The sequence below is a fragment of the Eleginops maclovinus genome, chromosome 11, assembly GCF_036324505.1.
Source record: "Eleginops maclovinus isolate JMC-PN-2008 ecotype Puerto Natales chromosome 11, JC_Emac_rtc_rv5, whole genome shotgun sequence".
Taxonomy (NCBI): domain Eukaryota; kingdom Metazoa; phylum Chordata; class Actinopteri; order Perciformes; family Eleginopidae; genus Eleginops; species Eleginops maclovinus.
The window spans coordinates 10,207,686-10,228,341 of NC_086359.1; the positions used below are offsets into that span (position 1 = coordinate 10,207,686).

General features: G+C 38.1%; 3 protein-coding genes and 1 non-coding gene across 10 annotated transcripts; 1 reads left to right on the plus strand and 3 right to left on the minus strand.

Annotated features, from left to right (window-relative positions):
- Positions 1–284: 284 nt before the first annotated feature.
- LOC134872813 (TLC domain-containing protein 2-like) lies at positions 285–7,251 on the minus strand. Of its 4 annotated transcripts, none has more exons than XM_063896251.1 (8): positions 7,124–7,190; positions 4,617–4,726; positions 3,290–3,339; positions 2,957–3,213; positions 2,799–2,881; positions 2,187–2,269; positions 1,074–1,273; positions 285–794 (listed from the first exon to the last, which is right to left on the minus strand). In XM_063896251.1, the coding sequence occupies exons 4-8, from the start codon at positions 3,133–3,135 to the stop codon at positions 596–598; spliced, it is 744 nt and encodes a 247-aa protein (XP_063752321.1). In that variant the 5' UTR covers positions 3,136–3,213; positions 3,290–3,339; positions 4,617–4,726; positions 7,124–7,190; the 3' UTR covers positions 285–595. The 4 variants fall into 4 exon arrangements, with proteins under 4 accessions (XP_063752321.1, XP_063752320.1, XP_063752322.1 ...); XM_063896250.1 differs by having other exon boundaries at positions 3,290–3,361; positions 7,124–7,189; XM_063896252.1 differs by lacking the exons at positions 3,290–3,339; positions 4,617–4,726 and having other exon boundaries at positions 7,124–7,251.
- On the plus strand, positions 4,902–15,789 carry LOC134872811 (apoptosis-inducing factor 3-like). Of its 3 annotated transcripts, none has more exons than XM_063896247.1 (19): positions 4,902–5,099; positions 5,315–5,405; positions 5,774–5,883; positions 6,312–6,421; positions 6,503–6,547; positions 8,627–8,708; positions 9,232–9,344; positions 9,436–9,522; positions 9,643–9,734; positions 10,394–10,524; positions 10,666–10,781; positions 10,861–10,932; positions 11,059–11,122; positions 11,566–11,642; positions 12,121–12,238; positions 13,349–13,465; positions 13,641–13,716; positions 13,831–13,935; positions 14,545–15,789. In XM_063896247.1, exons 1-19 carry the CDS (start codon positions 5,081–5,083, stop codon positions 14,627–14,629), a joined length of 1,710 nt encoding a protein of 569 aa, XP_063752317.1. In that variant the 5' UTR covers positions 4,902–5,080; the 3' UTR covers positions 14,630–15,789. The 3 variants fall into 3 exon arrangements, with proteins under 3 accessions (XP_063752317.1, XP_063752319.1, XP_063752318.1); XM_063896249.1 differs by having other exon boundaries at positions 14,550–15,789; XM_063896248.1 differs by having other exon boundaries at positions 13,349–13,447.
- liat1 (ligand of ATE1) lies at positions 15,272–18,095 on the minus strand. 2 transcript variants are annotated; one of them, XM_063896255.1, is made up of 2 exons: positions 17,596–18,095; positions 15,272–16,631 (listed from the first exon to the last, which is right to left on the minus strand). In XM_063896255.1, the coding sequence occupies exons 1-2, from the start codon at positions 17,711–17,713 to the stop codon at positions 16,219–16,221; spliced, it is 531 nt and encodes a 176-aa protein (XP_063752325.1). In that variant the 5' UTR covers positions 17,714–18,095; the 3' UTR covers positions 15,272–16,218. The 2 variants fall into 2 exon arrangements, with proteins under 2 accessions (XP_063752325.1, XP_063752324.1); XM_063896254.1 differs by having other exon boundaries at positions 17,587–18,095.
- Positions 18,096–18,407: 312 nt separating this feature from the next.
- trnaw-cca (transfer RNA tryptophan (anticodon CCA)) lies at positions 18,408–18,479 on the minus strand. Its single transcript has one exon. It is a non-coding gene; the product is annotated as a tRNA-Trp (tRNA).
- Positions 18,480–20,656: the final 2,177 nt, after the last annotated feature.

Here is a 20,656-nt window from a genome sequence, read left to right on the forward strand (position 1 = left end):
CCGCCTACGCACCATATTGCTGCCTTTCACTATCATTAGAAATGAAGGTTAAAAATGCCATTAAAAATAAAAAAACAATTATTAAGATTTTTGTGATTCACTTACTTTACAGAAATTCAGGCACATGTAAACACTTATAATATATTTGTAGCCATTACCTTTAACATTCTGGAATGACACAGTAAATAATGAAGCAATATTTAAGGTAACTCAAGTCAAGAGACTATTAAATACAACATAAATATCCTCAGTAAACCAAATGTTAACAAAAAATAGATTGTAAATTAAATCCAAGTTATTTAGTGTTTTATTTAATCCACACTCAACATGATAGAAAAACATCACATTAAATGTTATGTAATAAAATTTGATGAAAAATTCTTAAAGTCAACATTTTAGGCATCATTTGTTTTTGAATCTACAGTCGAGCTAAAAGCAGCTCTTGTGTGATTATTTTTTATGTCTAATTCCACTTTACTTTTTACTATAATGACAAACATTATAAGTAAGAACATAATAAGTCTGTGGTCAGGCCCGTCATTAGATAGAAAACTGGGCCAATGGAGTCATTTTGGATCAGAGGAACTGGCTCCCTCTAAAGGCCCCTGCTGGTGTTGTGTGTGTTGCTGATAAAGTCGGCCCTGATCAGTCTGTACAGCAGCACCACGTTCATGATGGAGATGAGGCTCAGGCCCGTTGTCCCCATCATCAGGGCGAAGCGAGGCAAAAGTTCACTGTGAGCTACCAGCCAGTGGGTCATCCAACCCAATGTGCAGACACGAAACACAAACAACCTGCAGGGAGACAGAAAGAAGCTGATAAGACCTTTTTTAACAAATACTTTAAATAAACAACATTACCTGTAAATCTGTGCTCTTTGGGGTGCTGAAAGGCAGCTGAGGTTATGTTACGTTAGAGCCCGTCTGTAGCCTCCTTAAATTTGAGTTTTTGGGTGTATTTAGTTTTAATGTAGTATTTTTAATAGTAGACTTAATACATGCAAACCCAAGGCAAATATCTGCTTTTGCAAAAAAAAAGGGAAACCAGCAGAGGTGATTTACTGCAGCACTTACGATGCCAGGTTGAGCCAGCTGATCACGCTGTAGGTCACAGACGGGCGAGGGGTCGTTGTATCTGTCCTGTTCTTCCGTCCTGACAGGAGAAGGAGCTGTCGGAGGTGAAGGAAGACTGAGTTGATCTCAACCAGCAATGACACCACAGAGTAACCGACATAGAGGCGGGACGTCAGAGCCAAACTGAAACAGGAAAGCACCTGAGAACAAAGACACACAATAAGAGGCATGCAGCAAAACTTTAACTACACACTAACTTTACTAAGAGAAATCAGGGTTTCTTGAGTTCAGTTTTAGTTCTGCAGATTTTTGTTCTTTGTTTAAGAGTGTTTTGAAATGTATTTAAATAGTTTGGAGTGTGTAATAATGTTTATTTTAAAAGTCAATAGCTAATTAATTCGTCATTGTAATAATAATTTAGAATGACATGTTACAGGTTGGCTTCATATTTTATCTCTATAGTTCATCAGAAAGTCCTCTGACATTGAACATTTAAAAATCTGTTACAACTGCATTTTGTTGTGTAACCAAGACTTTTTAGAATTTAGTTTTTGGAAACCATAAAGTCCTATGACTTATCAGAAACAGAAACACTTGCAGCAAACCTTGAACTGTAAATAATAAGTGGTTATTAGGACGTAGAGATAAACTCTTTACTTCCTCTCCTCATAAATATAGCTAATTAAAAGAGCTGCACTGCAAAGGAAGACATAATCAACACACACACACACACACACACACACACACACACACACACACACACACACACACACACACACACACACACACACACACACACACACACACACACACACACACACACACACACACACACACACACACACACACACAAAACAATGTTGTGACACTGAAGTCACACACACAATAAAGCAGTGGGTGGTTTTCCTGCTGCAGGTGAATCAGGTTGTGACCTCTGCTGCCTCTGAGATTAAACTGTCACACAGATCAAGGCTGAACACCTGCAGCTTCAAACAGTGCTGAAAGATGACTGTGCGATTTCACTCACTGACCTCAGCGTTATCACAAATATCATAAATTGTACTTTTACTTTACACACATAAGCAAAAACACACAAGGTGTAAAGTTCAGTACCATGGAGTGGTGGAGGAGCACCTCCCAGGACTGTTTATATGACTGATTCAAGGCGACATCCAAGAAGTCATGGATAAAATAACCTAAGAGAGGAGAAAGCATTTGAGTTGCATCACCTTTACATTCATTCACAAAACACCATGAAATGTCAAAATTATTCTCTTTTTAGTTTGAGCTTTGTTCATACTGTATTTTTAAATCGTACAGAAATGAGGTTTAGATGGGTGACATTTTTTTTATATATATCATTTCCACACTTATATTTTCTTACTTTTTAACATTCGGGACCTGGTGTGATCAGCAAATGATTTGTAGTGAGGTCAATTATCTTTTGGTAAATTACTTTGTTTATTCAGAAAGTCACATTGAAATAGAGTTTCCATTCATAATTGAGAAGTGTGTACAGAGAATCAGAAAAAGAATGACAATGATAATAAATATATTGTAATAAAACAGAAATAATTAAATATATTTAGGCTGAATACAGCATCGCACACTGAAAATAAATTGTGGATTTCCTTTCCGTTTTAATTCTCATTAGGTGAAATTACTTGAGTTTAAAGCGCAATTGTCTTCTAGTGTGAACGTGTGAATATTTGTGTGTTTTGTCACCTGTAGATGCTGCTACAAGACTGTGAGAGAGTAAGGAGTGATGGGAGATCAGGTCCTCCAACAACTGAGGTTGAAGGTAGAAACTGCATAGTCAGAGAGAAACCACATGAATACAAACTATTGACAGCTCCAACACCTATAACTGTGTCTGTACTCACCATAAAAGAGCCCATGCTCCACTCAGTGAGCTGTGAGCTAAAGAAGTGCTGATGTTCCTCCACCTCCAGGACTTCTTGAGCGCCTGCTCCGGTGTTGGCAGGAATCTCAGGACCGTGTTCAGCAGTTTGAAAGAACAAGCAGATCCTCCGACAACCAGAAGTGTTGACTTCAAATCCATAACAGAGAACTTGGAGTATATAGTTCACTTAAAATCCCAGGCCCTCGTGTGTTCAGGGCATATTTCAGCTGCAACACACTTTGGAGAAAGATAGAATCAAGTTACTGAAGTGTTTCACACATACACATGCTGCCCTTTAACACACATTCCTCACCTCACTTCAAGTGACAATCTGATCGCTGACATCAAGGCACAATTCGCTCCCTGGGACAACAAAACCCATAAACTCAAAAAGATAAAAAAAGGAAACAGGTGTCCATATGTCAAAGGCCATTTCTGCAACCGGTTACAACCATGTGAGAAAAGGTTCAAAATAGATTTAAAAGTCACAGGTGAAAACAAGTAAGGCAATATAACAGTTAGACAAAACCCAAATCGTAGAAACGTGACTAAAGTGTAATTATTTTAGAAACTGAAAACAATTAAACAGTTTTGTGTATTTTCAAAAGGTTTCCACTGTTCAGGGTTTGGGCAGCATACTGTTGGAGTCATCAGGAATAAAACACAATAACCTCTCTGCATATTGTCATTCAAAAGGTCTGACAGTAGTCTAATAGACCATAAAACAAAGGCACTGCAATAACTGTAAAAGCTTTCTATAACTTACTCATTAATGCATCTGGTGCAGTCACCTGGGAGATACAGGGAATATCACATGCAGGCTTTCAAACTGCAGAAAACCAAAGACTGAACAGGACCTGAACAAGGACTCAAATAGGGTTTGGGAGGTGGAGGCCCAGGGGGATTTTCTATTAATACTCATTTACACAAGAATTACAGCCTCACTGTTAAATGCCAAATGTCACAATCAATATTGTTGATTGTGAATAATTACTTAGAACTGCTCTTTAGTTACAACTATCATCCAGTAAAAGTAACTCACACTTTTCTATGTATATACATTTTACTTATCAGTTGCACTTAAGAAAATGAACTAAGGGACCTGTGACAGCATAACTTAGGTACTGTTCCCCTTCTTATTTTGGGATTTATGTATTTTATTCTAAGTCAGAGGCAAGTATTTCACCTGGTATTCTATAATATTTATTTGACAACTTTAGTTACTTCTACTCAGATTAATTACACAAAATATAAAAAATTAAACAAAAATATAAAATAAAAAGACTCCATCGATTTTTGAGAGGAAATTCACAATAACCACGATTAAATTAAGTAATCAAATCACCATTATCAAGTGAGTTGAACTATAATGCATTAATATTATTTATTAATAATAAATTATACATTTTCCCAAAATGGGTCAATTGGCAAAATGGGTGCTTTTACTTTGGGTTCTTCATAGTTTGATGTTACTTTTAACTTTAGAAACAGGAAGTGAATATATCGTATTCTATGATGCTTCTTCTACCATTGCACAGTAATACTCTCAAGCTTTAAGCATTTAATTAAAGTGAATCATTTTAAATCTTGAGCTTTGCAGTAATGAATCTTGAAACGGTGTGTGAATGACACTCGGCTACCTCTGGTTTTGTCAGTTGTGCTTTGTTGCCCGTCCATTCAGAATCGGCTGCCTCGTCAGCCTTTCTCTTTACTGCCGCTGTGACACACAAAGCACCAGCATTGCCTTTTTCTGCAACAACAACGGGGCTGAACATGACCACTGACATCACACCAACTGTTCTTTCACCGGAGTCCCAAAAGTTACCTTTTGCTTGATTTTTGCTCGTCTTAGGCTATCAAACCCCACCCCCCACCCCCCCGAAACGTCCATTTTTTCACTTTGTCTTCCAGGATCAAGGGATGATGGTTGGGGATGGACCGGTTGCCGTGGAAACGGACTTCTACTATCCCATCATTGAGCTGATGTGCAAGAAACAAATTGGACTGATGCAAAAGAAAAACCCCTCTGAACAGAGCATCTGACTCACTGTGTATTTTTCTGGAGGTTTGTGTTTCTTTGCGGAGTGACCGCTGAATCAGAGATATGTCTGGGAACAAAACACGTGAGTAAACTCAATATTTATTTACTAACAGTCAGCTGTTTTTTATCAATCTTTTACTTAATTTAACAGCAGTTTTATCACTGGGTGTCTGAAATGAAAGTAATGACCTTTATCAAGGAAAAACTACATTTAAAACTGTAGGTGGTTAAAACTTCTTAGAAATGTGTGTGCCCTCGTGTGTGTGTGTGTGTATTCATACATGTGTGTGTTAGCAGCCCGCGAAAAGCTTCCGGACTCTGATCCAGAGGACTCATCAGAGGAGCTGACGGAGGTGGTGTGTCTAGAGTCAGACCTTAAAGATGGACAGTAAGGAGGAGAAAACCTGTTTTTATTCTCTCACACACACACACACACACACACACACACACACACACACACACACACACACACACACACACACACACACACACACACACACACACACACACACACACACACACACACACACATATATGAAATAAAATGGCTCACATCTTTAACTTAAAAAGTACCTCCTGCATTCAAATTCATACTCAATAGAAAGACGTTTCAGCAGGAAACTGTACCTTAAGCATGTGTGTGTGTGTGTGTGTGTGTGTGTGTGTGTGTGTGTGTGTGTGTGTGTGTGTGTGTGTGTGTGTGTGTGTGTGTGTGTGTGTGTGTGTGTGTGTGTGTGTGTGTGTGTGTTTCCTCAGGATGATGGAGGTGGATGTGGGAAATCACAGTGTGCTGTTGACACGCAGTGAAGGCAGATACAGTGCCATTGGTCACCAGTGTACACACTATGGAGCTCCACTCAGCAAAGGTAAAGAGGCACATCCACATAGATTTAGATCTATTGATTCACACTCTTTGAGGATGGGATGCTTTCATCTTTGGGAGCTATATGTTGCCATTTAGACAGATACAACTGTTTTATGTAAAGCCATAGTCTACAAAATACAGCATTTACACACTTGTTGCATATTAATAATTTGTTTTAACATTATACATTTTACTTTACAGAATATATATTTTACTTTTAATTAAAAGCTTTGCACACATGTTTTACACATGTAGTACACTATGCTTATATGTTTCTGTTAGTAGATTGGTATATGAGAGCACATTCAAATTTATTCTGTATTTTCTTCTCTACTTTTCTATGTGTTTTTTTATGATTTGTATTTTATTCTATTTTTAAGAAATGTATCTATACAATAATGCTTTTGTTCCTCACTGTCATGTGTTCAGGATTTATTTCAGGTAACACAGTGCGCTGCCCGTGGCATGGAGCCTGTTTTAACATCCATACAGGGGACCTGGAGGAGTTCCCCGGCATGGACTGTTTACCCTGCCACAAGGTACAAACCACACAGACATATAGCACCTATTAGTTGTCTTTTAAATGTAAATACAACATCTATTTTTTCCTTTTTTTAAAGGTCAAAATTCAAAACAAAAAAGTATACGTGACTATTAACAAAAAGGTAAGTAGGTATACTCTTCTCTTTCAGTTGATGTGTAGGTGCTTCTGAAAATGACTTTACTTTATCCATTGAGCACATCATGATATGGGGTTGTGAATGCTAGTAATAGTGTGTTATCCTGAATTACTTTTGCATGTGATAATAGTGCAAGTCAAAACATTTTAAACCATCAGCTGCTATACCAACTCGAGCCAACTCTGGTAATGACTCTGCTCCCGAAAAAGATATTTAAGTTGTTTTTTTACTTTTCCAGATGATTTTGCAACAAAAACTAAAAAACACTCTAAACTCAAGTTAAGCGAGTTGGACATATGCTAGGAATAAGACGAGATCAACAAACCTAAATTAGGCCTAGTTAGTTCAAATTCAAAAGATCCGATGTCAGTTTACAATAACATGATGCTTGAAATTCAGATCTTTCAAAAGCACCTAAATGCACCATGGTTTGAGGGAACCCGATAAACAAGGAAATGAAGACGTCAAACTTCACATCTTACTGTCACTCTGAAACAAATATTTTTCTTTGAAACATATTTTATCAAGGCAAACCCAAAACAGAAGATTTAAGCTACTTACGGTTCTACAGTCACATGTAGGATGAGGGACAGTCACAGAAAACTCAAGTAGTGTCAGCAGCCATCTTTATCAAGTTTGACTGACGTTCACTTGCTTGGATCCACATGTGGCTGTATGAATGCAACAAGCCTTTTCTTTAGGTTATTCACAAATCTGTATACATCTCATTAAGAACTTGGCCTTGCATTATCTTGTTTCGCATCTGAAATCATATTTAAAAAGAAAAGAAGATTTCGGTTATTTGTAACATGGCTATTTGGATAGTGTGTTTAAGTTAAATTCCCAGATAATAGTCAACATGTAATAACGTGATGTGAACGATCGTCTGAATTTACCCCTAGGAATTGTATTATAAATGGTGTATTACAGGCGTTCATTCTTTAAATTGCCTGGTGTAGTAAAGAGTACAGAAAGACATTTAGTTGCATCATCATCCATTGGATTTTGGTTTTATTGTTTTCAATACCTTTTGAATTTAATAATAAACTGTATTTCCACTTAGATATGTAAAACATTCCTCCATATTTGAGATCTTTTGTGGGTGAATAACAACACATCCTTTATACTTTTCACCCTTTTTATTTGCAGTGTTGGGTGTAACGCGTTACAAACATATTTTGCTGTAACGCAGTCATTTAATGCATTACTTGTGTAATTTGGGTAATATAATACCCGTTACAATTCTCAGTTACGCAGTTACAACACATTTTAACCCGAAATTATGTGGTGTTTGGGTTTAAGAATTCACAAACATCGCGAGACATTCCGACACCAGAGAAACAATTGTGCAGGTAGAATAGCAACTCAGTAAGCCTGTTAACTATTGGTTAAGATGACCGCAGAAAAAGATTCGCGATTGAGAGCTTCTTGCTCGCAATGGAGAGTTGAAGGCTCGGAGAAAAGAAAAGAAAAGAAATGAAATGAAAAAGACAGGAGCGCGCGCAGGCCAAAGCAACAGACGTTAACTTTCTCTCGGTCTGCTCTGCTGCTTGAACCCCGAGAAGTTAAGAGACTCGTGGCAGAGTGTTGAAGATATGCAGCCTCTGTCTTCTGTGGAAACGCCGGCTTTTAGAAAGCTTGTCAGCAAAATCCCCGTTAACACACCAGTGACAAGGTGAGCTTACGTTGCCAGAGAGACTCGTTCATACATTAGGTTACTGGGCGGTGCGGAGGCTCCACTCACATGTTATGCACACCAAACACGGACGTGATGTTACCCGTATCAAATCTTATTTAGCCCACTTAAACGGAGTGTTAGTTTAATTTCTAGCTATTTTTAAACTACATTTTAGCATTAAAAGCCATACTTTTGCGGTTATTTTGGTGAAAGTAACTCAAAGTAACGCATTACAGTTCAGAGACAGTAATAATGTAATGTAATTTATTACATTAAAAAGACAGTAATAAGTCATATGTACTGTATTACATTTTGGAAGTAACTTGCCCAACACTGTCTAAGTATCCCCATTGATGACTTTATGTTGTGTTTTCTACATGTGTCAGACCCTCAGGCAGGAAAAAAGAGTAAAGAGTATGGGGGCTTTAGTACCAGGAGTTAATCACACTGTGCTGTTGCTGGGAGGAGGTGAGTGTGGACCACTCTTATTGTTAATACAGCTCTGGAAAATAATTTATACACTACTGTAAAATTATCCATTTATCTGGTTTTACTCATGTGTTAGGTATGTCTTTGACTAACATTTACATTTGTGTTTTATTCTATAAACTATTTGACACATTTTTTTAGCGAATTGATTAGCAGGAAACGAAAACTGGTCATAATTAAAATCTTTTGCAAATACAAATTGTGTATATTCATTTTAAAATACCCCAATACTAATGTTTTAACCCATTAATGGTTCAGACATTTCAGAGGGTTTCATTAGTATTGTGGTTTTAAACAATGAATATAAACTTTTGTTTTTGAATTATTCAAACTTTAAAACACTGCATATATATATATGTTGTTTTTTTTTTACCAGTTTTTATTTTCTACAAAAAAATCATCTCTGAATAATAATTGTTGTATTTGAAATGTTGTTAGTAAGTTACAGAATAAAACAGAACTGTTCTCAGTGTGTGATGGTGTTTTGACTCTGTAAGTGCAGGAGCTGCGTCACTGATCTGCGCTGAGACTCTGCGGCAGGAACACTTTGGAGGCAGAATCATCATGGTCACCAGAGACGAACTTTTACCTTACGACAAAACACGACTCAGCAAGGTGATGCAGAGTGAATGACACGAGACAAACACCAACATTTAAGTGATGAATGTATGTTATTAATCAACTACCATCACTATTCTTGTTACAGGTAATGAATGTGCAGAGTGACAGTATTCTGCTGAGGAAGATGGAGTTCTACCATCAATACGACATCGAAGTGTGGCTCAGGAAAGAAGTGAGTTCATTTTCTATTTCCTGTCTGTCTAAATAATCATTTGGTTCAGTTGATTGTTAATCGACCAAATACAGTCTACCCTCAGTACTGGTGGTATTTTGATCTGTACATAAATTACAGGCAGTGTCACTGGACACAGACAAGAAGACAGTCACATTTGATGATGGTTTAGTCCAGAGCTATGACCAGCTCCTCATCTCAACAGGCTGCAGGTACACACACACACACACACACACACACACACACACACACACACACACACACACACACACACACACACACACACACACACACACACACACACATACACCTTTTACATCATTAATTACCAGATTTTTGTCCCCCAAAAAACTTCTGAAAGCAATAATGATTGAAATATCCATCTTACAGACTTCCTTAAAGTTAGACCGTTTTGCAAGAGAATTATAATCGAAGATCACTTTTAGAAATGATCGTAGTCCAACAAGATTCTCCTAATCAACCTAAAAAACATGTGGATCATTTTTAAAAAAAATGTAGTCTATACTTTTTTCATGAACACTGGTAATCATGTGATGTGATCATGTGCAAATGAGAAAAAATGAGAAAAAACTAAACTAACAAATACTAACAGCAAAAGATTTCAACATTTGATCTCACGGTTTCTCCCACTATACTCCTCTCCCTCTTCTCACCTACTAATTACCTTCTCAAATGGATGGTTCTCAGGCCAAAATTTCTCTGACTGCAACGATTTGGGTCAAAAGATTTAAATCACTTGATGAGTAACAGCAGTGGTATTCCTATATACAGTGTATGAATTGGTCATTGCTGCAGCGCCTCTACCCTGCCCTGTGCTGCTTATAATCAGATTAATTGCCTTTTCCTTTAGAGCGAAGAGTCTGGCTGTGCCTGGCATGAAGTTGGACAACATCAAGATGCTAGAGACACCAGAGGACGCTCGGCAAATACACGCAGCCTGTCTGGGTCACAACGTCGTCCTCGTGGGAACTTCTTTTGTCGGTACTGTGTTGGCAGTGTGCAAAATATGCTGTTACATATTTTTACAACAACAAATCAGTTTTTTGTTATTTTTTGGGGTTTCATTTTAATATTCTCCCAAGTCCTGATATTCTCTACTGCCGCCTTCATTAATTTTTCCAGGTATGGAAGTTGCATCTTATTTAATTAACAAAGCCTCCAGTATCACAGTGGTCGGCAGCAGTGAGCTGCCGTACCAGAACACACTGGGACGGGAAGTTGGCAAAGTCACCATGATAGTAAGATATTGTATCCTCACATTACTTCAATACTTCTATTTTCAGCTACTTGTCATTTTAACTGTTGTTGTTCCTGCAGATGCTGTCAGAGAAAAATGTGAAGTTCTACATGAATGATAATGTGACGGAGATCAAAGGTGTGGATGGCAAGGTAAAGTGGAATAGTACACATTTCTTTTATCACTCCAAATTCATTCTCCAACATCATTACATTTATTATGAAAATATACATGTTGGTTCTTTCTCTCCTCTGTTTCATCGTCCTTTCTTTCTCAAGGTGAAGGAGGTTGTGCTTAAAAGTGGAAAAGTTATTCCGGCAGATGTATTGATTGTTGGTATTGGTAAGTGCATTGCAGACATTTATGTGATTTTACCTTTATAAACGTCTCTTATAACGTCTTAAACAATCAATCAGACTTTACTGGACTGCATATAAAAACAGTGATTTGGGGTGCTGCTAGGCAGATTTTGTTAGAGCCAGGCTAGCTGATTTCCTCTGTGTCCTTTTAAGTTGCTAAGCTAAGCTAGCTGGCTGTAGCTTCATATTTACAGGACAGATATTTAGTGATATCTCTCTTCTTTTTTTTTACCGTCTACCAGAAAGTGTATTTCAAAGTGTTCCCAAATGTATCACATTTTTCCTCAATAAAATGATTAGGCTGTACTGGTTCAAATTGTATTTTTATTTTATGATAGATTTAACTTGTCAGAGCAATAAACTGCTCAACAACACCAACAGTATTCCTAAAAAAACACTTGTCTTTTCTCTTTCTTTTTTCATTAGGCATCAAAGCGAATTCTGAGTTTCTGCTGAGCAGCAAAATACGGCTGGACCCAAAAAACTTTGTGACAGTCGACAAGGTCAGCTGATAACCTATTATTTCTTCATAAATATATTTTTGTATCGAGAGAGATTTACTTTCTCACTGTGAGAGGTACCTATGAGTTTTTGGTAGATTTTTCTTTCATATTGTATTTCAAGAATATGTTTAAAATGACATGAATAAATAAGTATGTTTGGTATTAGTGCCAGGCATTGGACAAAATAATTCAGAAATGTAAGATTTATTGTTTTTCACATTTTACACAATAGTCAAACTACAAGCGTATGCTCATATACGGGAAGTTACACTAATTATTGACATTTAGGTTCCATTATCATCCTGCAAAATAAAAACAATTTTCCTCATCTCTTTTGTTTGTATATCTGGCCCAAACACACTTTCGGTCACAGGACCTCAAACATAACAGAAGTGCTAATTAAAGTGTGTTTCCTCACATAAATCAGTATATTGTGCAATATTAACCATAAAACCCCTGTCTGTATCCCCACCTGCAGAACATGCGCACCAACATCCCCAGTGTGTACTGTGGTGGTGACCTGGCCACCTTCCCTCTGGCGATGGCCAAAAACCGCATGGTCAACATCGGACACTGGCAGATGGCACAAGCACACGGTAATATGGAAAAAACGTTAATGTTGTTGCCAAGTCTTAGAAGACTGACTTTAACTTCAGAGTATATCTAACCTACAGTCAGACATAAAATAGACAATATGTTGTCTGGTTTTAATTCCAAGGCGAGACAATACTGGCATGAGCATTGTTTATTTAATTTGAGTTTGAGTTTTTTTATCCTAAATGCCTGTTTGATAATAATAATAATAATAATAATTCATTTTATTTATGGGCGCCTTTCAAAGCTCTCACGGACACCTTACAGAGCATAATTAAAAACAAGCAACAAAGAAGGTCAAACGGTAATTCAAGACTTTAAAAAAAAAAAAGACTTAAAACAAAAAATCAGTTTAGAGTAATTATGGCACAGAGTAGGCCAGTTTAAAAAGGTGGGTTTTCAGGCAGGATTTGAAGGTTGAGAGTGAGACCATATTGCGGATTTCTTGTGGGAGAGAGTTCCAGAGACGGGGGCAGAGTGGCTGAAGGCTCTTGACCCCATGGTGGTCAAACGGGCAGAAGGTACAGTGAGTTGGAAGGAGATCGGAGAGCACGAGAGGGAGTGTAGGTGTGAAGGAATTCAGAGAGATATGGAGGTGCAAGAGTGTGAACGGCCTTGAAGGGGAGGAGCAACATTTGAAAGTCGATGCGGTATTTAACGGGGAGCCAATGGAGTTGTAGAAGAACTGGAGTGATATGATCCATGGAAGGAGTTCTAGTGATGATACGGGCTGCTGAGTTTTGGATCAGTTGGAGCTTACGCAGAGATTTTTGAGGAAGACCAGAGAGGATGGAGTTGCAATAATCAATACGGGATGTAACGAGGGTGTGGATGAGAATTGCAGTGCTGTCGGGTGTGAGTGACGGGAGGAGACGGTTAATATTGCGGAGGTGGAAGTAGGCATATCGAGTAATGTTGTTGTTTGATGTCTATTTCTCCAAAGATAAAACCTTATTTGCATACTCAAACATACAATTGTTGTAATACAAACAATAATTGTCTTTATATATTTATCCAACTGGGGGAGTTTTATGATGATATGTAGCCTATAAGTACATGTTTACCATATTCAGCTGCAGTGTCCCTCATATATGTCACAAATACTTGTTCAGGGAGGATAGCAGCTTTGAACATGCTGGATAAACCGACTGAACTCAACTCAGTTCCTTTCTACTGGACCGTCCTACTGGGTAAAACCATCCGATATGCAGGTCGGCAAGTATTATCATGTAAAGTTATTTAATATGTTTTATATTAACTTCTAACTCACTAACTGGACTCTTAAATAAGCCATGACAAATGTTTTATAAGTTACTTTAGATAAAGAGTTGCATTCACTGTACACATTTCTGATTTATCTGCCTATCAGTGTGAAATGTAACTCTTTTTTCTGGTTGTGAACAGGCTATGGGGAGGGATACACCGACATTGTAATAAAAGGAAAATTTGAAGATAAGAAGTTCCTGGCATTGTACATGAAGTAAGTTAGGCTGCTGACGTTTACAAAAAACATCTGTAATTAGAAACATGCAACTCCTTTAATGAATTTATGTTCAAATATATGTTTAATAAACAAAAAACATGTAACCTGTAGGAATGATGAGGTCATAGCAGCAGTGAGCCTGAACTATGACCCTGCGGTGTCTGCAGTAGCCGAGAGGTTCGCAGCAGGAAAAGTCATCACGAGGGAAGAGGCTGAGTATGTAAAGTCTTTCTTTTCTTTTTCCATCTTTGGATAATACCATCATCTGAATGACGGAAAAACCAACAAAGACGATAGAAGCATTGTGTAATGTTTAAGGACATCAAACAATTTCCACTGCCTCCAAATGGCAAAAATAAAAGTTGCGGCAAAATGTGTGTATCACTCTTTAAAAGGGATATTTGTATTGGTTTTTTTATACCGTCCTTGATTGCTGAAAAGCTCATGAGCTAACAGGGTGCTACAAACAGCTGCTTTAGTAATAATAGACCTTTCCAGCAATCCGTAAAAACAAGCCTCACTGAGTGTGTTGCAGGCCACATTGTGGCCTTAATTGTAGCTCAACAACTGACATCCATAGAATAGTTTGACGTGATTTTAAACCAGAACACCTACAGATTAATTTCAGACATTTTATGTTATGTTGACTCACAAAAGTAAGGCACCACCCACTATCAAAATACACAATCAAATAAATGGCAATATTAGACAGAAATGACGATTAAGCAAATACAAAACACTGTTTATAATCTGGAACAGGGTAGGGAAAAGTAAGAAAGACAACCTTTTCAAAATGTCGTCTCTTTTTGTTCCTTTGTCTGACAGATCAGATGACCTGAGCTGGCTGCAGGTGCCTCGTTCCACACTATCCGCCCCTCTTCCTCTCAACACGTCATCTTTACAATGTTGACATGTAGCCAGAACGTCATTCATCTGTCTCTTTGTCAGCACCACTCTCCCCAAGGACAGAGAGTAAGAAGAGCTGGATCCATGCGTTTGTACCAGGAGAGAAATACAATCCAACAACCCACAGTGAAGTTTATATTCACAGTGTTAAAGTATTTGATTTAAACTGTATATGTCAGGTGAGGGGGACTCCACCATGCAAACAACAGATACCTCAGATGGATGCAGCTTTTAGGACTTATTTTATAATCTTTTTTTCTTTTTTAATTTGTTGTTATTACAGTATTTCTTTCGAGTTTTTATTTTATTTCATGGTCTGCGAGGGTATTTCAGTGACAGTCCAGAGACATCACATTCAAGATGCCTCACTAAGTGTTCGCTTATACATCAATGAAATGTATTATCGATAAAAGGCCTTTTACTTGGCTGCTGGATAAACACAAGTGGCCTTAATGCGGCAGTGTACGTGGTCAGGTCAGTGAGTCTGAGGGGGGATTATGAAAACAGAGGGCGAGTGCCCATCTCTTTGAAGCAGAGATGCTGAAATAAGCAGCGGTAACAAAACACACCAACAGAGAACAAAAGGCCTTTGACAGACAGAACACAAATGCAGTGTGACAAAACCTTCACAAAAGAAATGCTGCGTTTCTCCCTCTCTGTCTCTCTGCTGGTTTATCCCTGTCTTTACTTCGAACCTCCACATTCACTTTTAGACTACATTTCAACTTCCTGTTTCCAGCATGCATCAGTTAACCCCAGGGTTCAACAGGTGCAGACTTGAGGCCAACAGGTCATAATTTGTACTTATGTTTTAAGTAAAAGATTTGAAACTTTAAGTTTTTTTTTTAATATAATGCATTTACAGAATTATACTGTAGAAGTACCAACTCAAAATGTTAATGTATTTACCAGCGAAATATTTAAGCCTTATTTTGCATCCAAACACATTTTAATAAGTAATTTAGCATATTAAGGAACATATCAGCCTTGTTCTCTTAAGCAACCTCTTCATGCTGAATACCAATCCTCTTGTTAGCAACTGCTTTGTTATCAATTCAAAGTGAACCCTGACGCCCCGTTGAACATAACCGGAATGTACTTTTCATTTAAACTCTTTTGTCTTGTGTTAAACATTGTTTATGCATTAAAAAAAAATCTCAGGCACAACAATATTGTCTCTTCTTCAATCACTTATCAGCATTGGAGCATCTCATTTGCTCAGGGAAACATGAATGTTCTGCCATCTTTGGTCCAGCAGCGATATTTTAATTTTAAGATTCACTTTTGAGTTTTTCTTTTTTATTTTAGGTATCCGCATCATCCTTTGATTGCTTTTTAATTTTAAATACGTTTTAAGAGAGAGTGGTTTTCCTATGGCTGGATCCAGGGCATTGCACATTAGATAGTTTTTATTAGATAATATGATCGAGTAGTTAACATAAGACAATTTATTTTAAACAACTCCTCACTCTCCATGTTAAATGACGAAAAAGAAAACTGCTAACCTGTATTTCAAAGTTCCTTAAAATAAAAGGCATGAGGCTCTCACTTGCTTCTTTAATTCAGTCAGTGCTAAATGCAGAGAACGCTCCTTCAGTCAAAGCCTTTTTTTTCTCTGCTGTCTGTAAGAAAAGTCTTTCTCAAGGTAGTTTCTTTTAACAGAGCGTCTCTGTGTGTGATGTAACGCTGCCGCCTGTTGGCCCTGTACAACTCCAGCCTCTGTTCCTCAGCCTGGGGGTCTTCCAGCACGCCGTCCCACCTCAGGCTCTCCCTGGCCTGGGTGCAGAGCTCTCCAATGCCACTGTTTTTATCTCCCGCTCTCAGCAGGGTCGGGGAGTCTTTGGGGTGTTTTTTGCTCTTCCTGCCGCTGCCAGTGAGCAGCTCTCCGTCCTTGTGGCTGGTTGTTTTAAGCTTGGGCAGCTGGGCACGCGACTGACTAGGACTCTGTGGGGGCGGCAGGGATACAGGTGAGGTCTCAGGGGGCAACGATACAGCCTGAGGGGTCTCTGCAGGGAGGCAGAATAAACATGGAGGTTAATGCAGACTGCAGAACAAAGCTGAGGTTTTATATTACTAACAACTCCCTCTTGAGTTGGAGGGCTAATGGCTTGGTTTACAGTAATGAGCTGTAACAGGCCAGGGAGGGGAGGCTACACTGGAGGCCTATTCTCTGTTGACCTTTTCAAGCCTTTAGGGAATCTTCTACCATCACCACATGATCTGTATACTTATACATTGTGAACAATTAGAGTGACCTTAGATTGAATTGCCAAAGCCATGATGACATATTAAGATCAGTTCAAATGATCCTGGTTCAGTCCTCACTTTTGTGAATTATTTTAATGCATGCTGTGAGAAAGATTTGAAGGCTTTTTATTTTGCGTATTATTATGTATGTAAATTGTCTGCTTCTAGAGGATCTTCTAATAAAGGCAATTATAACAATACTTTCATTTCAATTGCTCTTATCAGAGCCTTCATAAGTCTAGGTGACACTTGATGTTCTCTGAGTGAGCCATGCTGTTTGGTGTTTTAAACTTATTCAAGGATCATAATATTGTTGTACATCTATCTCTTGATTTGAACAATGCCTAGTGTTCTAAAGATATAAAGTACAACAGGTCTCTGAAAGTATACAGTTGTTTAGGAATACCAAAAAGTCCCATTCAGAAAAGCAATATAGTTATTACTTCCATTATTGCTTAATATTTTGATTATGTAGTCTTCAATAAATTAACCCATCAGTTTGTAAAATGTTTTTAAAAAATGTAAAATGGAAACCACAAGTTTAGTTTCAACAGCCAAAATTGTTGGTTATGAAATTGATCCAAGCCTTCTCACTTCAGCACACTTTCAGATGCTAATCTTTATTAAGTGTAATGGTTTTAATGCAGAGTTGTTACTTTTGTCTTTATTTGTAGGAATATTGACCTGAATGCTTTTACAACAAAGTGTATTTACCTGAGTTACCTGGAGGAGTTGAGGATGTAGTAGCTTTCTTTCTCTTCTTTTTCTTCCTCTTGGTTTTCTTTTTAGTGTCGCAGCTCCTGGACGGCTGCAGCAGCTTACGGTATTTGTCTTCTGGCATGATGTAGTCGGCACACACTGCTAATTAGTATGTGTGAGTCTGAAGACTCTTCTGCCAAGCGATAGATTGCTTCTTAGATGAATCCTCTTGACTTTAAGGCCATTACATTGTAAAGAGTGCAACGCTGAGCACCACTTTTTGTTGACTCACAAAGAGCAGGGTTTGTTACAGCAAGTAGTCCCGATAAAAAGGTGCTTTATCTCCCGTGGTTTAAAAGCACTTTTTGTATGTTGCACAAAAAAGGCAGAGGAAAGTGTAAAAAGATGGATGGTACATTGCTAACTATCTCTGATGTTTCGAAGTGTTTGTTCCGGACCGGGACACGCAGCATTTCTGCAATCACGCTTCACCGCCATGTTGCCAAGAGACGCGTCTCTGTGGCAACAGGACACACCTTCTCAGAGAGGATGTGTAACTTGCTTTTATTGTAAGCAGAAGTAGGAAACTGTGTTTTACAAAATGTTTTTTCTAATTAATTCAGTCAGTATGCTAACGTTTGCATATCCTATTTTACTGTCAACAAAAAGCTTATACTCATGTTTTCGATAGTCTGTTTCATCGGTTGTCTGTATTAATATTAAATTAGTAAAAAAGCCTCAATTTCCTCCTAGCCTCTAAGGTAAGCATCAAAGGGAATAGTAATAGAAATGTCCATTGAATGACATTTCCTAAGATCAGAGACCAACGAAAGAATTGACCCCGACGTGATTTGAACACGCAACCTTCTGATCTGGAGTCAGACGCGCTACCGTTGCGCCACGAAGTCACATAGGCCCGTCAAGTTACCTCATGATTAACTCATCTTTGGTAGATCATTATTCGTTTATGAGATAATTGAACAGACACTGTTGACACTAAAGGTCAATCCAAACAAAAACAATCACCTGTTTTAGTAATAAAATATCGGTACAAGTACAACACATGATCTTTGGATGACACCAGTGCAGTGTGAGACCTGTTGGTATAAACTATTTTAAGCCTTTGGAAAGATATTTCAGACATGAATGAGTTATTTGAGTGAGCAGGACAGAAATAGCTGGCCTTTAGCTGAAACCACAATAATAAATACCAAGGAAGAGACCATTTTCAAACCAGATGCGAGAGATATGAATATTTTCAGGTTGTGTAGCATGTCATGTCATGCTGGTCATATTGACTGTAACTGAACATGCAATAACTAATCATTTGGCCACTTGGGTGCAGCAAAAACAAGCTTTTACAACAAACGTGTTAAGAGTTTTCAATGAACACATTAAGCAGATATCAGGAGCAATATTATCATTCATTTGCTAATCTTTCTAGTAACCTCGTTTAACTAAATCCAAAACTCACAAAACCAACTTGCTATGAAAGTATCTGTCCCTTTAGCTGCTAAATGCTACATCCTGATGTCCAGCAGGCCACTCACTGTGTCTGTTTGATCCTTGCTGCTCAGCAGGTAGTGTAGAGCTGTTTTAAGATAGAAATGTTTTGGGAAAACCAACACAGCAGCTGAAAATATTTGGGGTACTTCACTACATGCTAACTTTTTTGCAAACAAGGAGCCACATCATCCAAAGTTGAATAAAAACAAATCATGAAAGCGACGTTAAAGTACATTTAATACACAATACACAAAAGTGAAAGAAAACTATGTGCTTATGTGTGTATCTAATCAACAAAGCACTGTGAAACCATTTCCTTTTGAATCACTGCATGGGGCTTTCATATGTGCCTCTCACAACATCCAAAGCACGCAGTCTGGTATTTCACAGGGAGTTTCCATCCTATTCCTGTCCCATTGAATCTAGTCCCCCACTGCTTCCTCAGTACTCAGTCACATGCATGTTCACACAGAAACAACATGCTAAATGTATTAAGCTGAAGAATGTGACCCTTGTACGCACAAACCCTTTCTGCACAAAAAATAAAGTTTCTTATGATATGAGGGCTAAACTTGAATGCTATGTTCTGTTTGCAATTAAAACAAACACCCACCAGTACCATAAAATAGTCTGAATCTCTGACCTCAAACAAGTCGGTCCTGCTTCTGCATTTCCTCCCCACATATCTGAGCTCTTCCAGTAAGACCCACAGGAGGAAGAAGGCAGATACATCATGGTGCTGAGTCAGAGAGGACACGCAATATTTATCAGTGCATTGGTGCCAAAGTTCACAGTGAGATGCAGACATATCACATGTGGGTTTTTAAAGACCCCCTTAAAAGTGACAGAGCTGGCTGACAGGATGTAAAAAAGCTATAGGAAATTCATATTTGTACAGACAAAATGTTAACTTTTCAGACGAACAAAAAGGACATCTTACATTTTTTACACAACCTTTGATCCACAGTTGTTATGTGTTATGAACCATGCCCCTTTGTATGCCACGGACGTTGGGTGGGGGAAGATGTTACTCGCACGCATCTCTATCATTATACAAACAAATCTTAAGCTGCAGAAAGTCCACTGGCAACCAAACAGTGTTTGCAAACATGCCAAGTAAGTGTTTGTTTGTGAGCAATTAAAGCCTTAGAAATCTCAATCAAATTAGTGTGAATATTTTACAGAAGGGGGATTAACATTACTAGTATACTTTCAGGCACTCTAAAAGTTGTGACATACAGTTTTGTGCACTTAGATCATATTACATGGTGAAGCAGGTTATTGTGCAACTAATGTGGTAGCTTATTCTTTTGCTGAATAAGTACCATGAGTCCAGTGACAGAGCAAGATGTTTAAAACAGTATGCGCTCTGCCCAAACAAAGGGGGTCCTTAGTCATTGTTGCCAAAAGAAAAAAAAAAAACTCCTGTTGTGTCCTATTTTGTATTTGATTGTGCTCCAACTATCATCACAATACTGAAACCATAACAGAGCAAAAGAGGATGATTATTGCACCCTTAAAATGCCAAAACTGTTACTTTTCTGAAGTTACATAACAAAGGCAGTGTAGGGTATATGTA

What these genes read in the sequence shown, in the direction of transcription:
- LOC134872813 (XM_063896252.1), bottom strand. Translation starts at nt 3,135, where the DNA reads ATGGATTTGAAGTCAACACTTCTGGTTGTCGGAGGATCTGCTTGTTCT. An exon ending in GGAGCATGGGCTCTTTTATG is followed by an intron (nt 2,882 to 2,956) that starts GTGAGTACAGAC and finishes CTGACTATGCAG; the next exon opens with TTTCTACCTTCAACCTCAGT. An exon ending in AGCTGGCTCAACCTGGCATC is followed by an intron (nt 795 to 1,073) that starts GTAAGTGCTGCA and finishes GTCTCCCTGCAG; the next exon opens with GTTGTTTGTGTTTCGTGTCT.
- LOC134872811 (XM_063896247.1), top strand. An exon ending in ACTTTGTGACAGTCGACAAG is followed by an intron (nt 11,643 to 12,120) that starts GTCAGCTGATAA and finishes CCCCACCTGCAG; the next exon opens with AACATGCGCACCAACATCCC. An exon ending in ATCACGAGGGAAGAGGCTGA is followed by an intron (nt 13,936 to 14,544) that starts GTATGTAAAGTC and finishes TTTGTCTGACAG; the next exon opens with ATCAGATGACCTGAGCTGGC.
- liat1 (XM_063896254.1), bottom strand. Translation starts at nt 17,713, where the DNA reads ATGCCAGAAGACAAATACCGTAAGCTGCTGCAGCCGTCCAGGAGCTGC. An exon ending in AACTCCTCCAGGTAACTCAG is followed by an intron (nt 16,632 to 17,586) that starts GTAAATACACTT and finishes GCCTCCCTGCAG; the next exon opens with AGACCCCTCAGGCTGTATCG.